This window comes from Tenrec ecaudatus, chromosome 3, assembly GCF_050624435.1.
Source record: "Tenrec ecaudatus isolate mTenEca1 chromosome 3, mTenEca1.hap1, whole genome shotgun sequence".
Classification (NCBI taxonomy): Eukaryota; Metazoa; Chordata; class Mammalia; order Afrosoricida; family Tenrecidae; genus Tenrec; species Tenrec ecaudatus.
This window is the reverse complement of record NC_134532.1, coordinates 167,421,682-167,444,110: the sequence shown is the minus strand read 5'-3', so window position 1 is coordinate 167,444,110 and position 22,429 is coordinate 167,421,682. Positions and strand designations below refer to the sequence as shown.

Below are 22,429 nucleotides of genomic sequence, written 5' to 3'. Positions count from 1 at the left end.
TTAATAATTTCCTCCAAAGCTTTTAGTGTTTACTGATGTGTTTGCTTTTTTGTTTCGTAGCTTGTCTGGGTAAATCTGTGAAGTGCTTCCCCCCCCCCCCCCACGTCAAGTGACCATTGATACTCCTACTCAGTTAAAAGAAACCAACAACCTCTTGAGTTTATATTTGAGGATAGGTCACCCCGAGTCAAAGTGACTGGATGGCAGTGAGTTTTTGTATGTCTGACTTCCTAGGGATCCCCTCCACAAGCAGCCACGGAGCTTCGCAGCCCCCAAGGAACTGGACACTTTCCCCCACAGAGCCATCTGTGTGGACAGGAGAGTTAACTCAAAATGTAAGTCATGTTCAGGTCTGCTCCAGCTCTCACTTCCACGGGGCTCTCTTGTGTCTCTAATGCGTATGCGAGCAGCTCCAGGTCAGGCAGCAATGTGCTGACTCTCACCACCACCACCACCCTTTGACTCTCCTTGCTCATCCACCTGCAAGACCATTTCCACTGGCACTGGTGCTAGGCATTGGGCCAGGACCTCCTTTTCCAAACTGAGTGAGCCCACTCTCATCAGAAGACCCTGTGGCATAACCTCTGTGTTGCCTGAGCTTGGCACATGTAGGGATTACTCCAGGTCAGAACACCAGAGTCCTACTACTTTTAGCCCAAATTCAGCAGTTTTAGAAAATAACAGCACCTCTCAGATGCCTTTGGTTTATTCCTAACGTGTCAGAATGGCTGTTTTTGCCAGGTTGGTGCAGTTTGCCTGTTGTCTTGGGGGAAGAGCATTTACCATTATCCGTACTTGGCCACAGTCAGAAGTCCTGTGTAAGTACATTTTTAAGCGATTTCTTTCAATAAAATCTACAAGATTTTGGACAAGAATTTTAATTCATAAAAATGACTTGTCAAAACACTTAAGGTGAAAGAAAGCCCCATTACACATCCTAGTATACACCCATTGTTCCACAGTAAGAAACTAAGAAAAAACTTAGTAAGAAAAAACATAGTAAGAAACTAAGAAAAAACTACAAGCCAAATCTAAAAATACTACTATGCTACCTGGCTAGCAATTTAAGTTTTTATTTAGCTAAAAGGTTTCATTTTAAAGGGTGTCAATCTACATAACTTTATTGTTCTGAGTATAATCAGAGCACTGAATAATGGGTTACACGTGGGTGAGACTGCTAGGCACATCTGCAGTTTGAATCTACCAGGCGCTCCTTGGGAGAAAGAAGAGGCTTTCTGTTCTTAAGATTTACAGCCTCAGAAACCCAAAGAGGCGATTCTACTCAATCTTACAGCATCACCATGAGACAGAATGACTCAATATCAAAGAAACTGGTTTGTCACTTTTTCCCAGAGTATACAAATATAAATTATCACGATGAGGTAAGTGTTGGACTATTAACCTCAAGATTGGAAGTTCAAACTCAGCAGCAGCTCTGCAGGAAAAACATGAGGTTATCTGCTCCCAAGAGATTTATAGCCCGAGCAACCCTATTTAGGGTAGACCTGAGTTGGATCGGGTTTGGGCAGATGGAGTTAAATATATTCAGGTTTGGACAACTATTGGGCCCTTCTTTTCCAGGAGGCAAAACTTCTTACTCCAAAAAGAATTTTAGTCTTTAATTTCGTCAAAGACATCATATATTTTATTTTGGTGACATCCTCACCCCAAAGAACTCAATATACTTTATTGTAATTTTTCAAAATTTAGTAACATATTACTTTTTTAGAACTTCTAAGAGTGTTTATCAGATTAGATTCTTGCTTGCTATTAGGCATTGTGGGGGGAGGTCAGACACTTACAGACATCCTCCCTGAGAGCAGTTAGTCACCAGACTACAGGGTAGGCCTAGCTCCCTGGTGCTGGGGACAATAAACTATTTCTCCCTGAGGCAAACGACCAAGCATTCAGACCCTACCAATAATGGTTTCTCTCAGTTGAGCTGGGGAACAGGCTAAGCTGGCTCTGTGACATCCAAAGTTAAGTTGCCATCCTAAATCTAGGATTTGTCCATCTTGCCACATGTATACCCCCAATCCCTCCTCTTCCTATTATGTGGATACCCCTAGATCACCTCCCCCCCATTACTGTATTACCTATAGCACAATCCCTTCCTGTGACGTATGTCTTCACCTGTAATTAAGGGGCTTGCATGTCCCCAGAGAACATAAAAGCCTGGGCTAACATTAAATAATGCTCTCTCCCTCCTTGTGGACCATCAAGCAGAGCTGAGGTGAGCAAGCTACCATGAATTGTGTCTGAGTCCATTTATTTCAGTATTTCTCTTCTCTCTCTCATGCTCTCTATAACTTTACTATGATCTTTACTTATTATCACTGTATAATTGTGCCTACCGGACCCGGAATGATGTGTTAGGGGCTGGCTTCCCCTGACAAGGAATACTATTTACAAATAAAATCTATACTGCAAAGCTCTTTTTAAAAGTAAAGGGCACATCTTTGACGACCTCTGTATCGTCTGGGAAAAGACTGACTTGTTGGAGAAAAGAGGAACCCCGCAGTATATCGCAGTGTAAAGGACAAGCTCCTGCACTTGTCTTGCTTGTCCAACTCAATTCAAACATGATCGACCAATGATAACCACATTAACAGTAAGCCTCTATGAAAATACAAAATATGCTCTACACCCATAGAACATGAACAATATTTTGAAAGTAATGAAAACCCTTCATTTGTTCCTAAGACATACCTGCAAAACAGTCACTCTGTGCTGGGCAAAGAGAACAGCAGCTAGCTTTGACGGGAGCATTTTGACAGAAGTTGGTACAACAAGCAGAGAGGCACCACTTGATAGAGCAACGAATATTTCCACAACAGAAGGATCAAAAGTCAGAGGTGAAGCCAGAAATAAAACATCTTCTTGTGTGATTTTAAAAAGGACCCTAAAGGAAAACAGAATGTAATCATGAAAAATGTTTATTTGATAAATATGCACCTCTACAAAAGGTTTATGATCACTGAGCTTCTGGGCATTGGTCAGGTTTTATTCTTCCTTTTTAGATTAACCAAAATAATGCTGTTAATATAAAAGTAACAATTAAAAAGCCAGTATCTACTTTTACCATGGCATAATTTGCCATGCATACTTTTTTAAGTCATTTTATTAGAGGCTCATACAACTCTTATCCCAATCCATACATACATCAGTTGTGTAAAGCACATTTGTACATTCATTGCCCTCATCATTCTCAAAACATTTGCTCTCCACTTTAAGCCCCTTGCATCAGGTCGTCATTTTCCCCTCCCTCCCAGCTCCCCTCTCCCTCATGAACCCTTGATAATTTATAAATTATTCTTTTGTTGTATCTTGCCCTGTCCAACATCTCCCTTCACCTACTTTCCTGTCGGTTCCCCCTTTCCAAATCACCCTCCCTCCACCCTCCCAGTATCAGCACTCATACCCCTGGTCCTGAAGGGATCATCTGCCCTGGATTCCCCATGTTTCCAGTTCCTATCTGAACCAGTGTACATCCTCTGGTCTAGCCAGACCTGCAAGGTAGAATTGGGATCATGATAGGGGGGGTGGCATTTAGGAACTAGAGGAAAGCTGTATTTTTCATTGGTGCTACATCGCACCCTGACTGGCTCATCTCCTCCCCAAGACCCTTCTGTAAGGGGATGTCCAGTGGCCTACAAATGGACTTTGGGTCTCCATCCCATACTCCCCCCCACTCATTCACTATAAGATTTTTTGTTCTGCTGATGCCTGATCCCTTCTACATCTGATGGTCGCACAGGATGTTGTGCTTCTTCCATGTGGGCTTTGTTGCTTCTGAGCTAGATAGCCACTTGTTTACCTTCAAGCCTTTAAGACCCCAGATGCTGTATCTTTTGATAGCCGGGCACCATCAGCTTTCTTTGCCACATTTGCTTATGCACCCGTTTGTCTTCAGCGATCTTATCATGAAGGTGAGCACACAATGATATGATTTTTTTGTTCTTTGATGCCTGATAACTGATCCCTTCAGTACCACGTGATCACACAGGCTGGTGTGCTTCTTCCATGTGGGCTTGGTTGCTTCTGAGCTAGATGGCCGCTTGTTTACCTTCAAGCCTTTAAAACCCCAGACGCTCTATCTTTTGATAGCCAGGGACCATGATAGACTTTTTATAGGCCAACTAGCAAGATTACCATAATCTCAGGAATTCCTTTTCTAGTATGTTCCCCATTAAGGTGAGCTGCATAGAGATGTTCAAGAGAAGAAGAGGCCAGATCACAGATCCACAATCAAACACTCAAGTAGAAGAAATACAGCTGATTAAGCAGCTCACTAGTCAATCAGTTGGCAGTAAAAAGGGAAATGATTATCTTGAGTTGGCCTGATTCACCCAATTCTACCCCCACACCCACCTTTGTTAGACAGTGTTCTCTAGAGACAAAACCAGATTGCTGACAATTATATATATATATTTTTTAAAGATAAGATATATAACACAAGAAATGAACTGTTAAATTACATACAGATATATAATACAAGAAATGAACAGTTAAATTATAAAGCATTACAAATGGCTCAGTGCAACTCACTCCCATGACAGAGTTGTGAGACACTGGCAGTCCTTCATGTCTTGAGGGCCGCCAGGTAGTCAGTCCTCTGTCTCAGTCCTCTGAGAGCTAGGTTATCCCAGCACAGGCAGCAAACAGCAAGGCAGGTCACTAACTGTCAGCCAGGTCACGAACAGTCAGTCCCCAGCTCTAGAGATGTAAATTCCCATCGTGTGGTCTTAAAGGGACCTCAACTTACAGCGACACACTCCACAGGCTAGGCGTCCCAAAGGTAGTGTAGCCTGTAAATTGAGGCACAGAACAAGCAAGGCAGCAGTAGCACACTGGTCCGATGATCGAAGATGATCAAAGATCGAGAGACAAGAAAGGCGAGGCTCACCAAGCCACTTCTCTCTCCACCCTTCAATTAATCCCACTTGTGTTTATCGGCCAGGCTAGCACAATAAACTATCTCACCACCCAAAAAATACTCACTGCTTTGAGTCAATACCAACTTATAACAACCTTGTAGGACAGGGTAGAACTGCCCCTATGAGTTTCTGACATTTTAACTGTTTATGAGTAGAAAGCCCCATCTTTCTCTGTGGAGCCACTGATGGTTTCAAATTGCCAACCACGCAGTCAGCAGCCCAAAGCCTCTATGCACCAAGGCTCCTGATTTACTCATTAGAGGGTAGTTAAGAGAGGCCCCTGGGCTAAGTAGTACCGTTTGTGCTTAGGCACAAATCTAAAATATGGCTGCTCAGATTGGTCCAGGTTATGATAAACTAGAAAGAAAAGTCAGAAACTTCCTCTGAAAACTAGCCAATGAAAGCTCTATGGCTCACAACAGATTACTGTCTAATACGGTGCTGGGCAATGACCTCCCCAAATGAGAAGGCATTCAAAGAACGCAACAGAGACAGCAATGAACAAGAGTAGCAGTAACACTGAAGATAGACAGGACTGGGTTGTTTCCTTTGGTTGTAGCTCGGGTCTCCATGGATTGGAGACAGCTGGAAGCATCTACCAATAACAAAGAAGTCAGAGAGGTAAGCAATACTGTTACTAGGTTTCCAGTTCATGAATGCACAGGTTTATTCCACAAACATCATGTGGCTACAGTCTGGAGGTGGCTGCAGACAAGTTCTCTCAAAAGCACACTTGTCTTAGCCTCATTAAGGTACCTTCAAAGACCCTTTATTGGAAGGCACCTTAATGAGGCTAAGAGGATATGATAGGCCAGCTATAGTCAAACAGAAAGGTCAGCTCAGAATGTTACAGGAACTGATTTTTGGGGTTTCAAAGGGGCAATCTTGATAGATGTCCCTGAAGAACACACAGGATGATCATGGGGTTTAATTATAAAAATGTTTTAAGAAACTTTATTAGTGAGGAAAAAGTCAGGAAAATTGTGCTGACGCATTTTTTCCCCGTCACAATGCTGCTCCTTCTTCAAGGGTAGCAGGCCTGTCCTACAAGGATTACAGTGGGAAGTCTTACCCCATTTGTCCTACGGTCCTCCCCATCTGGCCCCTTCACGCTGAAAAAGAACCTACTTGAGTCCCTGGAGGATGCCAAAACTGCTATTCTGCTGTGGCGTAAATCTGAGTGCAGAATTCTTTGGGGGGCAAATTAGAGACATGGAAACACTGAATTTGAAGTGTATAGAGTTAAATGGGGGAGCATGTCAAAAAACAATAGCTTCATATTTTAATATTTTTGGTTAATAAAGGCTTCTATGATTTTGCAGCAATCTGTCCTTTGCATAAGTCTTTCCCCAGGAATTGGTACCACCTGGTAACATGTCCAGAGCACATGAGATGATATTTCATCATCCTCGTTTTGAAGAGGCGTCTGGCTATAGTTCCTCCAAGACAGATTCGCGCATTCCAGTGGCAGTCAATTTTATATTCAGCATTCTTTGCCAATACCATAAGTTACATGCATCAGTCTTCGCCAATCTTCAAGTCCAGCTTTCCCATGCATGTGCAGAGACTGAATGCCACAGCTGGGGCCTGAAGTGACTTAGTCCTCACAATGAAGCCTTTGCTCGTCACTATTTTAAAGCGGTCTTTTGTGGCACGCGCGTACAATGCAATACAGAATATGATTTCCTGAATGTTGCTTCCAAGGGCATTGATTGTGGATCTAAAGAAAATTACATTGATAATGTACATCTTTTCTGTTTATCATGGTTTTGCTTGTTGGTCTTGCTGTATATTTGTTTTCTTAATAGTGCGGCATAATCTAAACTGAAGGCTATAGTCCTCCATCCTCGTCAATCAGTGCTTCAAGTCTTCAGTTTCCACAAGCAAGGTGTGTCAAACACACAGAGCAGGCTGCCGAGAGCCTTCCTTCACATCTGATGCCTTACTTTTCACAGTCCAGTTTCTCAGACTATTTGCTCAGCAGATTACTTATGGTGAAAGGATACAACCCTGACACACACTTTCCTGATTTTAACCACTCAGTATCCCCTTGTTCACTGGAGCCCTGGTGTTGTAGTGGTTACATACAGGGCTGCATCCCCAAAATCAGCCATTGGAAACCACCAGCTGCTCCAAGGGAAATTCCTCAGGCAGTTAGTCACTACGAGTGGGCATCAATGAGCTTGGAGTTATGCGTTTGTCCCTTTGTTCTGTCAAGATAACTGCTTCTTGGTCTATGTACAGGTTCCACATGAGAACAATTACATGTTCCAGAATGCCCACTCTGCATAATCAGTAAAACACAAGCAAACATCTTTCTGGTGTGCTCTTTCAGCCAATATACATCTGATGTCAGCAATGAAAGCCCACATTCCACAACCTCGACAAAGTGAGATGTATCCATAAGTGTTGAATATATTGATTTTGAAGATGATTAAAATCAAGAGAATCCAAAATATTCTCCTAGTAATAACTTATCTCCGTACTCATTGCTGTTGAGGTGCCCGGAACCCTGGTGGTGCAGTAGGCTCGGCACCGGGCTGCTGGTGGAAAGGGGGACAATTCCAACCCTGCAGGAATGCGGGAGAAAGAGGCGGCAAGCTGCAGCTGTCAGGGCTAATGAGAGTGGGGGAGGAGAGGAAAAGAGGAGCTGATACCAAGGGCTCAAGTAGGAAGAAAATGCTTTGAAAATGTGATGTCGAAACATAAAACTTTCCTCTAGTTCTTAAATGCTTCCTCCCCCCACTATCATGATCCCAATTCTACCTTACATATCTGGCTAGACCAGAGGATGTACACTGGTACAGAAAGCAACTGGAAACACAGGGGATCCAGGACAGATGACTCCTCCGGGACCAGTGGTGAGAGTGGCGATGCCAGGAGGGTAGAGAGAATGTGGGGTAGAAAGGGGGAACAGATTACAAGAATCTAGGTATAGTTTCCTCCCTGGGAGATGGACAGCAGAGAAGGTGGGGGGAGATGTCGGACAGTGTAACATATGACAAAATAATAATAATTTATGAATGATGAAGGGTTCATGAGGTAGGGGAGAGTGGGGAGGGAGGGGGAAAATGAGCAGCTGATATTAAGGACTCAAGTAGAAGGCAAATGTTTTGAGAATAATGATGGCAACAAATGTACATATATTCTAAACACAACGGATGTATGTATGGATTGTGATAAGAATTGTACGAGCCCCCAATAAAATGATTTAAAAAAAAAATAAATAAAATGTGATGTCAACATCTGTACAAGTGTGCTTAATACAATTGACTTTGGATTGTTATAAGATCTCAGAGTCCCCAATAAGATGATGTATTGGACAGGGTTCTCTAGAGAGACAAACCAGATTGCTAGCAATTATATATAAATATATTTATAAAGATAGATATATAATTCGATAAACTGTTAAATAATATACAGATAGATAATACAAGAAATTAACAGTTAAATTATAAAGCAGTGAGACACTAGCAGTCCTTCAAGTTTTGAGAGCTGCCAGTTGCCAGTCCCCTTCTGTAGAGAGAGCTGGGCTATATATACCCAGGCAGCAAACAGCAAGGCAGGTCCCCAACTGTCATCAACTGTCAGTCCCCAGCTCCAGAGATGAACATTCCAATCGTGTGGGCTTAAAGGGACCTCAACTTACAGCGACACAGTCCACAGGCTAGGCATCCCACAGGTAGTGTACCCCTTTAAACTGAGGCACAGAACAACCAAGGTGAGGCTCACCGAGCCATTTATCCCTCTGCCCTTCAGTTAATCCTACTTGTGTTTATCGGCCAGGCTGGCACAATAAACTACAGCAGATGATATTTTAAAAAAAGATTAATGAGAAACCCTATGGAGCAGTTCTTCTCTGTCCTATAGGGTTGCTATAGGTCGGCATCAACTTGATGGCAGTGGACAATGGGCAATGGGTAACTGTAAAAGAAAATGACCTGCTCCATTTCACTCTTAACCCTTCCCAGAAGCTAAAATCTACTGATAATGACAGTCTGGGAGACGTTCAAATAATCAGATGAGCCATGAATAACCTACAGAATACAGACACCCAAACCTCCCCAGTTAACTAAGGGAATGACAACTAACCACTTCATATTTCCCTTGTGTGAATTCATCTTAACTGTTTATATTTTTGTGCATTTGGTGGTCAAAATTGTAATGTCATTAGCTCAGAGGAGCGTTCCTCAGTAGAAAACATCTCCCCCATACCACCCCCCACCACTAAACAGAACCTTTAACTCTAAGTGACTTATTGATGTGATTTTTCTCTTATATTATACACTGAAATATATTGGATGCTGTTGTTGCTTTTCACTTTTTAAATATGGATATAAGAAAATCCTAAGTTACATAACATTACAAATCTCATGAAGTTCCTATGCTTTTATTTTCTAAAATCATTTCCGTCTAGTTTCCTTATTTCTCTGGTTCCTCCTGCTGTCAATTTGACTCGTACGAGTTCTCCTTTAACAGACTTCCCACCTCCTGACCATCATCACAATACTACAAGCGTGAAGACTTCACAACGTACAAATCCTTTCATGGTTCCCCATAGCCTACAGATCAACTCCAAACTTAACAGAACACCTCCTACTGCCAGGCCCATCTCCAACCATCACTCTTTCCTCAGCTTTTCCCTGGCATACCCTAGCAAGGCAATACTGCTGCTGGTATCTCTGCCAGGAATACTCCCTCTTCCTTTCTTATTAATGACTTAAAATACATTTTATATATTATACTAAAGAAACACATTAATAACTTAAGAGACACACATAATCATATTCATTCTGTATTTGGCCCAAAGCCTGAATCAAACAGACGAAGCTCTAGTCTGCAGAGAACCATTTCTGACTCACAGCAACCTTATAGGACAGGGCAGAACTGCCCCTGTGGGTTAACAGGACTGTAACTCTTTACAGGAATAGAAAGCCTCATCTTTCTCCCATGGAGTGGTTGGTGGTTTTGAACTGCTGACCGTGTGGCTAGCAGCCCAACAAAGAAACACTACACCACCAGGGCTCCTCCAAGTTTAGCTACAGTTCAGACAAAGGCCCTAAAGAGACCTTCTTCTTCAGGACTAACAATTTAGGAACAAGAGTTGTAAAGAATATATATACATATATATATATATATAATGTATAATTTCTCTGCCCCTTTAGTAACAAGTTCTGACGAGTTGAAGGAACTTACCGAAAATGCTGGATATTTGGCACTATACATACGTGAGGCACTCTGACTACCTTAGGCAGACCTGTGGTCCCTGATGTGTGCAGAGCATAAGCTAAGCAATCCTTTGGCCTCATACGTATGCATGCTTCTGAATTTCCTTCACTGCTGCTTCCAGGACTCTTGCGGTTTTCAGTCTTTTCTTTTTCATATTGCTCTTTCCCATCACTTGGCTTCAAATTTGCCTCCGTGTTCTTCCAGTCAAGTTTGACGAGTACTACACCATTATGTTCTACTGAAAATGTGTCATCGGTCAATGTATCATAGGAAGAAATAAATTTCTATTTGAGATAGAAAAAGTTCACAATGTTAGTTCGTTAAAAGACATTTTTAACATATACAGAATATAGCGAGCACATGCATGTACTCCTTCAATAAAGCTTTTTTGGGGCGGGGGATGGGGGCACTTGCTGTATTCAGGGATGAAAAGATAAGAAGCCTCAAGAACAAAGTGCTGTCCTTACTTTCAAATCCACCTTTAGACATAAAAATGTACAATGATACCACGTGATCAGTGTGATAGGAAGTTCACCAGAAATGGGAATGGGAGGTTGATCTTGACTCTGCCTGTAAGATCAGGGGGTTGCTTCATAAGCAGGGTTTGAGGACTGTCTTAAAGCGTTCAGTAGCTATTCATGAAATCAAGAAAAGGGATGCTTCAGGCAATGGTAAGAGCCACTATGGAGGATCTGAGCTGAGAAAGGTAGGGTAGTAGAAAATGGTAAGTATTCCATGAAGTAGGCGTTGCAAGAACTGCAGTGAGAAGGGAGGGACAACAGGTAGAAGTTATGCTATTTGTAGAAGAGATGCCAGAATCTGAATAACTTTCTACTAGAACTAAAAGCTTGTAAGTTAATAAAGCCTAATTGAATGTGGCAATGGCATAGACTAACTAAACTGTACTCCACAGATGCTGGGTTGATAAACAAGACAAGACTCTAGAGTCAGAGTCACTTAATAACTGCTTTGCAACAACTCAGACCTCACAGCAGACATGGGATAATCTGAATTAGTTTACTGAAATCGCTGTAGACAGAAAGAGTCTGTGGGCAAATAATCAGTAATTCTTAATGATTTGGGGGACATGAAACAAACCTAGAAAGTTTGATTTCTGACCCAGGTGATTTGATGGCTAGAACAAATGATAAGATGCTGAATGTAAGGTTCTATCTGAACTACATTCTCAGATTTCTAAAAATCAGATAATAAAAGATAATAGGAGTTCATATTTAAGAAATCAATAAAAATAATTACAAACCAGCATATAGGTCACAATCAGCAGCCATTACGACAACCAGCAACCATTACTGTCTGCTTGTCCAATAAGGAGGTACCTGCTCCCCCCAACCCCTTCAACACACACACACACACACACACACACACACAGTCTTAAAACTTTTCTGTCCAACTACTTTATAGGCAATTGAAGGGCAAAAATCATGTCGTAGGTTTCTTTCATTTGCTAGTGTTCTCCTAAATACTTTGTCTTCCTCTAACTCAGCACTACTGACATTTTGACGGGTAACTCTTTGCTGTACACTACAGGAAGGATGGCTGGCAGCACCTCAGGCCTCTCTACCTGTGGTACTCAGGCAGCACCACAGGACTCTTGTCTACTAGAGACAAGAACCCCATCAACCATCATGACAATCAAAAATAGCCGCCACCCGACCCCCTTGTATAATGTTATCTGAGGCAAAATTATCTCAGAGAACCAAAGAACTATTGCTATAGTGGATGTTGGGTATGCAGTAGATGCTCAAGAAACACTTATTGCTATACACATACACACACGCACACACACTGAATTTAACCCATCCTCAAAGGATAAACTGGTTCATCTAGGAAATGGGTAAAAACAGGAGAAAATTGAGTTTTTCTTTTATAATATTTTCCTTTTGTTTTTAGTCAAGCAATTATTTTATAAACAAGGATAAAGAAACTGTCTTCATTGTGCTGAACATATCATACCAACTCTTTATCTAAGCAAGGTGTTTGGTTGAGAGCCACTTAAAAATAAATGCACTTTTCCAGAAAGACCCAAGTGCAGTCTCTTTTTCAAAATCTATACTTGGCTCTATGACTCTATGTTACTAACTAATGAACAGCCAAAACTATTAACTAGTAATCTAGGAACTCTAATTGCCATAAATATAAAAAGATAAAACGTCTCAAGTATTATAAAATTTTCTCAATATAGGAAATATTTTGGCAAGAAAAAGGAAATTCAAAACAAAACACATTATAAGACTAGAAGATTATTTCATCCCATTGAGCAGTAATTCTCAAAGAATTCAGGCCAGACTGGGCGGCAAGGGGCACTTGGCAATCCTAAAGGCAATTTTAATGGCCCCATTGGGGATGGGGGTGGGGGAATGAAGCGGTACTACTGGCATAGAGCAGGCAGAAATTTAGGGTGTTGCTAAACATCCTACAGTGCAATAGAAGACATTATGATGAACAGCCCTCAGATGTCATTAGGACTGAGGTTGAGAACTACACACTTAGCGATCAGCAAATGAGGTAGGGGCAGGGGTGGGGGAAGTCTTCAATCGAAAGGTAGATGTGACTAATACATACAAAAGCAATTTAAATGCCTCAACTTACATCAATTTGCTTTCTATCAACAAGGATATACTTGAGGTTACATTTTTTCATGAAATAAGTTGATAATGTTGGTGGTGAATCTGGATCAATAGGAGCATAAGCAGCAGGGACTTGCAGGATTCTAAAGAAACAAAATAACATCAGTAAAGCTTGTCTGAAGCATTTCACCTTTTCCCCACCGTCCAGTGTGTTTTGATGACATCGTTGACTGGGAACACTTATTTTCTCTTACTAGTAAAACTGAATACCCTTAGTATTTACTATTTTACATTCTCGTCACTTAAGATAAAGAAATCCAAGATCTTTACAACGTCAATGTATTATATAATATTGTTAGCTGCCAAATGTCAACCCCCAACTGGCAGTGAACCCACTGATAATGGGGATGGTGGCACATGAAGTCCAGTGACCAGAAATAACAACTTAGCCTCTTAGATCAGAATGCTACCCTGAACCACCAGGGCCTCCCTCCACTACTACATTATAATACGTATAATACAGGTGGCAGAGACTGTTTTTTTCTTATGTCTATGTAGTATAACATAAAGGAAGCTGAACTGTCTATGTGCAGCTTCATTACAATATGCACACTGCAAAAGAAACAAACACAAAACTATTCCACCACACTCACACTACTTTAAGGGAAAAACAAAATTTTAAATGTATTCATATGTGAAAATACTTTTCATACAAAATAAAAGCTCATTTATCATTCTAAAGAAAAGTACACTAATGTATAGTTTGGAGACACTGCAACTTTCTACACAGTGCATTCTCAATAAATGTGTCAAGGATTGCATAAAAATAGATTTTGAACATTATTTTCTTTATATGGTCATAATTACCCTAGTCAGTTCAATATTATGGATATCACTTCTTGAATTAATCCTTTGATAACTTTCATCTACTGCAGAACCCTAGTACAGAATTACTGTGAAAGGATAATATTCTAAAACAATCTAAACTATTGAACTTTGTAAAAATTTATTTGTATGAGCATTTCTAATGGAGTTATGCCTTTAATTTAAATGGACTATTAACTTATTTATTAATTCACTGAAAAGTTGAGTGTTAAAAATTCGCTGTAGGGTCTTTCTGATCTAATGTTTTGTCACTGGCTGAAACTTATAGTTTCTTCTAAGTAAACTTAGACTCAGATGAATTAACTTATGATAAAAATACTACACAAGTGCCTGCTCAAAACTGACCAAGAAATGCAGAAAACCCAATAGTACACAGAAGAGTAACTTGCAAGAGTCTATAGATTAAATAATATAGAAATTATAACAAAAAGAGTTACCCTAAAATCCAAGAGGGTAAGTTTATCCCAGGATAACAGTAGAGACCAACTTCCTGAATTCCTTCAAAATCACAGTTTAATCGTAGAAAATGTGATAATTCTGAAGCAGTATTAACCAGAGTTTTATAGTTGCAATAAATTGGAGGCTGGTTGTTACATTCATCGAAGCATACGGCTCTTCTATCCGAATAAAGGCGGGCGGCCTGCTGTACCAATTCCTGAAGAGTCATTTCATGACAATCTAAACATCCTTCGCAGCAGAGAAGTCTACATGTTACAAAAACATGAGGAAGAGAACTTTAGGGAGTTTGAGAGGGAATTTTTATGGCAAATTACACCTACACAACTATAATGATTTTCGACTTCTAACGGCAGATTTTCCAGTGACTGTGACAGGCAAGAAAAGCAAAACCATTCTGGTTTCACATGCATATGCATTTTATTTCTAATGCAATCAAAGACGCGCATTCTGCAACAGAGAATAACCCCAAACATTTCTGGAACCTTACAGGGGGTGGGGTTGGGGGTGGGGGTGTGTGTTCACACACACACATATATATAAATATTTAACAAGATAGTCTCCTTGCAATTGTAAAGGACAGGGGAGGAACTGTCCTATAAGGTTTCCAAGTTTGTAACTTGTACGGGACTAGGAAGCTCTGTCTTTTTCTCCAGAGTGCTTGGGGGTTCTGACTGATGACCTGGCGGGTCGCAGGCCAGCCTGTAGCCACTGCTCCACCAGGGCTCCTGTGACGGGATGCTTGGTCTAAAAGTGTCCAAACATTTTACAGCTTTGGGGCCTCCCTCCAGGTTATCTAATATACTTTTTTAAAAAGCCGGCCAGTCATCAAGAAACGTTCTTTTCCTGCATCCCCCTGTCTCTTAACGTAACAGAACGCAGCTTGGTCCAATAATAATGCACTTTAGGGCTTCCACCACACTTTCTCATTTCCTCCAGCAAGCACACGAAGAGGTGGGCAGGCTGGGCTTACTTCCATTTGCAGGCGACCAAAGGGTGCGAAGTGGGTAGCCCGGAGGCGGGAACGCGCGGCGGGTTCCGCCTTTGCACACGCCCCGCCCCGGGCCCGCCTCCCGGCCCCCGGCCCCGCCCCCCGGGCCCGCGACTTGTTGCTCGGCGACCGTCAGGTGAGCGGCCCGACGTCGCCGCTCTCACTAAGACCCCGCCAAACGCTGGCTCCTTCAGCGACTCACTCCGAAGACCCCTGCAGCCCGACGCCGACTTCCCTGCTCCAAATACGGCAAAGAGGAAGGAGGTACGCGGAAGCCGTAAAACGCTCCGCTCTGCCGCAAGGCCCGCGAAGCTGAGTGGCGCCGGCCTGACGTCAACTGTCTGCGTCACGTCTGACGTCATCGCCGCCACCCGCGACTTCCCGCTGCCGTGCTGCGCCAATTTTGGACAGAGTACGTGGGGTCGTCCTGCGTTGCCAGCGCTCGGCTTAGACGACGCCCTCCGCGGCTGCGCAGTTTGAGGCGTGGGCGACTGGCCGGTTGCGGCCGTACCCTCCAGTACTCGCCGAAAGCCCTGGGCGAGCTGCTTCACCTGGGAGCCGTGATCTCCTTCATGCAGTGGGAATAAATTCATTGCCCGTTCTAATTGTCGAAAACGAAAGTCATTGAGTCGATTCTGATTCATCTCCCAGTGTCATCAGATTCATTCTGACATAAACACTTTATTGGGGAATGTAGAACCGCCCCTGTAATCTTTGCAGGCGCAAAAGCCTCCTTTGTTCTCTGGAGGAGCGACTGGTTACCACTGGTAACAGCCCAGAGCTTAACCACTAACACCCGGACACAGATTCTGTCCAGCGCAGTGACCCTGTAAGGGCCCCAGAGACGAAGTCTACAGGAGCAGAAAGCCGCCTCATTCTCCCGTGGATGGGCTGGTGGGCTTGAAATCCAAGTCTTGTGGTTAGCAGGCCAATGTTTCCCTAACAGGCCACCAAGGCGCCATTATATTTGCATCTCTTAAAATTCTGTCATCAAGTAATTCCGACTCATAGCAACCCTATAAAACAGGGAAGAACTGCCCAGACAGGTTTCCAAGACTGTCACCCTTTACAGTCTTTCATCTACTGAGACGTTCTCCCCTTGAGCGACTGGTGTTTTCCAATTCAACGTGTAACCGCAATGCCACCAGGACTAGAACAAACCAACTAGAAATGCTGCCACGTCTGTCTACTAACTATGGATGAGTTGTGAGCAAAGACATCACTGTCGGATAAGTGGATGTCCTTTATCATCCAACATTTTCTAAACTGCTATGGGCAGTGATTGTAGAGTGAAGATTGTATACTGTGGAAGGAGTTCCCCCCCCCCCATCATGATTGAAATAACTTTGGTTGGAAGCTAGCTAGCTAAAAAAATTTCTGCTTGCAGTAGTGATGTATCTGAGTGTATTAAAAAAGATTAAAATCCCCAGGCCCAGAAGCTGAACATGCTACATTCTAACATATAATCTTCCAAAAAGAGATCAGCCTTTAATAACTAGATTTGCCAATATCTGGTATCTCTTTGCCCAGGCTAAAATGACTACAGTAGAAACTTAACTTTTGTTAGATGAAACTTTAAAGCTAGTTAAATGAGATTGGTTCCTCTTTTAGATCAAAATACCCTTGGAAATGGACTGCATAAACATGGCTGTTAGTTTTTACAACTCTATATTGTAAGCGCTATGTAGGAGTGATGGTTAGCAGACAGCCTGATTGTGTGTGCTGTATTTTAGAAGAAGGCGCTGTTTGGTGTTTTGAGTCTTTTTGACCCATAATGAACCTATGTACAACAATGAAATACTACCAGACCTGCTCCATCCCCACAATTGTTACTATCTCTGAGACCATTGTTGCAGGCTCTGGGTCAGTCCATCTTGAGGGCCCTCTATTTTTGCCGCTCCTCGTTTTACCCAGCATAATTTCATCCTACAGGGATTGGTCTCTCTGACAACATATCCAAAGTACATTGAGTCTCATCATCCTTGACTTTTAAGGGCATTCTACCTGTACTCCTTCCAAGACACATTTGTCTGTTCTTTTGGCAGTCCATGGTAGTGTTACTTGAATTCAGGTTCTTGTCCTACCAAGAGAAAGATGCACTTTTGGAAGACACAGGGCAAATGAGATTTTTATTTAGAGACTCCTAGGATAAAGGAAGGAGCCCCGGTTACAAGTTGGGCTGTGAACCTCTAGGTCAACCATGTGAAACCACCAGCCAATCTGCAGGAGAATGATGGGGCTTGCTACTACCAGTTAGTCTCAGAAACTCACAGGTGGAGTTCTACCTTGCCCTATAGGGTTGGTCTCTAGGAGTCTGCATCTAATGGGGGAGCAATGAGTTAGAGGAAGAAAACGTTACCTGTGTTCTGCCTCCCTAATTTTTGTCCCCTCTTCCCTCATTTCATACCAAGAATTTTTAAGGGTTCCCCACCCTAACAAAAGATTCTTGGGAAAAGAGGAGCTGATACCAAGGGCTCAAGTTGAAAATGTTTTGGAAATGATGGCAACATATGTACAAATGTGCTTGATACAAGTGATGTATGGATTGTTATAAGAGCTGTAAGAGCCCCCAATAAAATGATTTAAAAAAAAAAGATTCTTGGGAAAAATGTTAATCAGCGTAGCAAGGAGTTCTGGGAAATGTCGTCCCAAGATGTTATCTTTGGCACGGACTCTGTCCAAATTGCCACTTACGTTCCTTTGCCCCATCTCAGCACTTTCCATATTCTTTTCCCGCTATGTGGAGACTCAAAAAGAATTTTGGGCTCCCACTGTAATGGGACAGCGTACTGGAAATTCACAGGGGCAGTTCTACTCTGTCCCACAGAATCGCTCTGAATCAGAATGTAAGGACTAATAAAGGTGCCACCTCGTGCTCTATGATGAGCATGTTTATTACCAGGGTTACTCCGGTGCCTGATAACTATAGAAGAATGAAAAAAAATGAAATAGCCATGGGAGGGAGAATCAATAACCTAAACAAATTAAGATCTCTGCTTCCAGAGTGTGACAAATTGTTGAGACACATCTAAATTATTAGCAGGCGTGTGCTAGCAGAAAGGGAATGATCAGCTTTCACTAAAACACACACACACACACCCCCCCACACACACACGCCCTGGCAGCACTGTGGTTAGGTAGTTCAAACCCACCGGAACTGAAACTCCGAAGCCTTGGTTTGGCAAAGCCTATGCTAACTGCAAGGTCCCAGTTCAAAGCCACGAGGCCCAATCCAGAAGAGAAAGAGTTACATACTTTATACTTGTCAGGAGATGCACATCCCAGGCGCACCTTGGTCCTCAAGTAAATATCATTGCTCCTCAATCTCTAAAGAGGTTTTTTTCATATTTACCTAATGCAACAGGTCTTTTTACCTTGACTACTTTTTCCATGAGCAATGATTGTGGATCCAAGTAAAGCACAATCCTGGACAACTTTAACCTTTAAACTGCATTATGCTACCTATTGGTCCAGGTGGGAGTATTTTGTCTTCTTTACCTTGAATTGTAACCCATCTGCATAGTGCAAGTTGTTAATGAGTCTTCCTTCAATCCTGATGCCGCACTCTTCTTCATATATTCCAGCTTCTGTGATGATTGGCTCAGAATTTAGAATGAACAATCAAGGTGAGAGGATACAAACCCGACACGTTTCCTTATTTTAAACCATGCAGTATTCCCTTGTTCTGTTCTCACAACTGCCTCTTGATTCCATGTACAAGCTCCTCATGAGGACAATGAAGTGTTCTGGAATTCCACTCTTTTCAAGACCATCCAGTTTATTATGGTCCACAGTCAAATGCCTTTAGACAGTCAATGAAACACAAGTAAACATCTTACTGGTATTCTCTTGGTTTGAGCCAAGATCTATCTGACATCAGCATTGATATCGCTTGTTCTACCACGCCCTCTTCTGAATCAGGCCTGAACTTCTGGCAGTTCCCTGTCAATGTAATACAATCACTGTTGGATAATCTTCAGCAAAATTTTACTTGCATGAGAGAAACAAAGTCCCCAGGGAATACCAAAAGTAGACTTTGGGGCAAAGGGTTGGTCCCTCATCAGACTTGACGGGAAAACACTCTTAAAGGCTAACACAGTCCTTGAACTAACTACAAGCTTTTCTTTCTTGCTGTGTTTTGTTTTGGTTTTTGTCATTGGCTTTTTGATGTTGTTTTATTTTGTTGCTTGGTTTTGCTCTGTCTTGTTTTTGTGCATGTTATTATCTCCGCAGGTCTGTCTAAATAAGATAAGCTGGCTAAACAATCTGGAGGAGAAAACAATGGGACTGACAGTTCCAGGGGACATGGGAGGGGGGGGGAGAAAGGAAATGGTGTTAACAAACCCAGAGACAAGGGAACAAGTGATCTAAATGGATGGTGAGGAGGGTGTAGAAGGCCTGGTAGGGCGTGACCAAGGGTAACTTAACCAAGAGGAATTACTTAAACCCAAATGAATGCTGAGCATGATAGTGGGACAAGAGGAAAGTAAAAGGAAATAGAGGAAAGAGCTGGGAGGCAAAGGGCATTTATAGAGGTCTAAATAAAGGCATGTACATATGTAAGCATATATGAGGATGTAGAAATAGATCTACGTGCATACATGTATAGGTTTAGTATTAAGGTAGCAGATGGACATTGGGCCTCCACTCAAGTACTCCCTCAATGCAAGAATGCTTTGTTCTCCTCTCTGGGGGACGGACAACAAAAAAGTGGGTGAAGGGAGATGTCGGACAGTGCAAGATATGACAAAATAATAATTTATAAATTATAAAGGGTTCATGAGGGAGGGGATGGGAAGGGGTAAAAATGAGGAGCTGATGCCAGGGGCTTGGGTGGAGAGTAAATGTTTTGAGAATGATGAGGGCAATGAAAGTACAAATGTTTACACAATTGATGTATGTATGGATTGTGATTAGTTGTATGAGCCCCTAATAAAATTTTTTAATAAATAAAAAAGAATACTTTGTTCTATTAAACTGGCATTCCATGATACTCACCTTCCCGATACAATCACTGAAGACAAAGCGGGTGCATAAGCAATGTGGTGAAAGTGGATGGTGCCCAGCTATCAAAAGATATAGCATCTGGGATCTTAAAGGCTTGAAGGTAAACAAGTGGCCATCTAGCTCAGAAGCAACAAAGCCGACATGCAAGAAGCACACCAGCCTGTGCGATCACGAGGTGTCAAAGGGGTCAGGTATCAGTCATCATCAGAACAAAAAATCATATCATTGTGAATGACAGGGAGTGCGGAGTATAGACCCAAAGCCCATCTCTAGGCAATTGGACATCACCTTACGGAAGGGTCACAGGGAGATGAGCCAGTCAGGGTGCAGTGTAGCAACGATGAAATATGCCACTTTCCCCTAGTTCCTAAATGCTTCCTCTCCCCACCACTATCATGATCCCAAATTTTAACTTACAAATCTGGCTAGACCAGAGGATGTACACTGGAACAGATAGGAACTGGAAACAGAGAATCCAGGGCGAATGATACCTTCAGAACCAGTGGTGAGAGTGGCGATACCAGATTACAAGGGTCTACATATAACCTCCCTGGAGGACGGGCAACAGAAAAGTGGGTGAAGGGAGACATCAGTGTAAGGTGTAACAAAATAATAATTTATAAATTATTAAGTGTTCATGGGGGAGGGGGGAGGGGAGAGGGAGGGGGAAATGAATAGCTCATGCCAGGGGCTTAAGTGGAGAGCAAGTGTTTTGAGAATGAGGGCAATGAATGTACATGTGTGCTTTATACAATTGATGTATTGTGAATTGTGATAAGGGTTGTATGAGCCCCTAATAAAATGATTTTAAAATGTTTAATTGCATGCAATTATCGACAATAATGTTCTATAGTTTGAGCATTCTGTTAGGTCACATTTCTTTGGAATGGACACAAATATGTCTCTCTTCCAGTCAATTGGCCAGGTTTTCTAAATTTCCTGGCATAGGCTAGAGAATGCTTCTAGTGCTTCTTCAGCTTTGGAAGAAACATTTCATAAATGACGGGAATTCCTTCATTTACTGGAGCCTTGTTTTCAGCTGCTACATTTTGAACGTCTTCCTTCAGCACCAGGTTCTGGTTCATATGCTACCTCCTGAAATGGACTGTGGCCCAGTTCTTTTTGGTCCAGGGACTCTGTATTCTTTCCACCTTCTCTTGATGCTTCCTGCTTCATTCAATATTGTGCACCTAGAATATTTCAAAATTGCATCTCAAGGCTTGGATTTCTTTTAACTCGTTCCGTTTCAGATAATCTGACCGTGTTCTTCCCTCTGAGTTTTCTTTGCACCTTTCAGTATATTTGGCTTCGTCTTCTCGAGCTGCCCTTTGTAATTTTCTATTCAGCTCCTTGACTTCATCCTTTCTTCCATTTGCATTAGCTACTCCCAGATTAAGAACAAGTTTCAGAGCCTCTTCTGACATTCACTTTAATTTTTCACCCTTATCTTTTTAATGGTCTTTTGCTTTCATCATGAATGAGTCTTGATGTCCGCCCACAGCTCCATAGATCTTTTAACATTTAGTGTCCAAGGTGTCAAATTTGCTCTTGATGTTCTCAACATTCAGGTGGGAGAAACTCAAGGTTGTAATTTGGCTCCTGTGGGCTTGTTTTGATGTTCTTCAGCTTCTTCCTTCAGCTTCATATGAGCAATTGATGGTCTGTTCCAGTTGGCCCCAGGAGTATTTTTAGCTGCTCATAGTGAGATTCTCCATCACATCTGCCCAAGATTCAGTCCATTTGACTTCTGTGTATTCTATCTGGGGAAGTCTTGTGCGGTTGTTGGCCTTGCAAACTTCTCTCATGCAATCTCCAGCCTGCTGTCAAACACCAAGTCCATCAATTGCCAACTACTACTCCTTCGTTCCCAACGTTTGCATTCCAATCCCTAATCACTATCAGTGCATCTTGATTGCATGATTAATTTGTTTAATTTCTGACTGAAGTCCTTGGTAGAATTCATCACTAACTTCCGTGGTTAGTGCATACAGTTGAATAGTTATATTGACCAGATTTCCTTGAAGGTGGACAGATATGATCTGATTAGATAGCATTGGACTTCATGACAAGTTTGGCAAGATCCTTTGTTAATGAATACCATCCATTCTTCTTGTTATCCCCAGCATAGTAACTCACATGATTATGGTTCAAAATGGCCAATACCAGTCCGTTCCAGCTCACTAATGCCTAGGATAAGGATCTTCATGCGTCCCATTTCGTCTTTGACCACTTCCAACTTTCCCAGATTAATATTTCTTACATTCTAAGTTCAGATTACACTTTTGCAGCAATTTATCTTTACATGAGTCATGCTCCATCAGCAAATAGTAACTGGG

The 22,429-nt window shown here is 42.1% G+C and overlaps 1 protein-coding gene across 7 annotated transcripts in view; it reads right to left on the bottom strand.

The window, feature by feature from the left end:
- The window catches only part of AASDH (aminoadipate-semialdehyde dehydrogenase), a 32,025-nt gene extending 16,543 nt beyond the window's left edge, over positions 1-15,482 (bottom strand). For 4 of the 7 annotated variants that reach the window (XM_075544278.1, XM_075544280.1, XM_075544282.1 and 1 more), the window contains exons 1-5: positions 15,069-15,355; positions 14,077-14,343; positions 12,777-12,897; positions 10,134-10,450; positions 2,710-2,902 (exon numbers count right to left, since the gene is read on the bottom strand). In XM_075544278.1, the coding sequence (XP_075400393.1) occupies positions 2,710-2,902; positions 10,134-10,450; positions 12,777-12,897; positions 14,077-14,306 (861 nt within the window). In that variant the 5' untranslated portion in view covers positions 14,307-14,343; positions 15,069-15,355. Of the gene's footprint in view, positions 1-2,709; positions 2,903-10,133; positions 10,451-12,776; positions 12,898-14,076; positions 14,344-15,068 lie in introns of all 7 variants that reach the window. The other 3 variants (XM_075544281.1, XM_075544283.1, XM_075544279.1) reach the window with 2 other exon arrangements.
- Between the last annotated feature and the right edge of the window lie 6,947 nt (positions 15,483-22,429).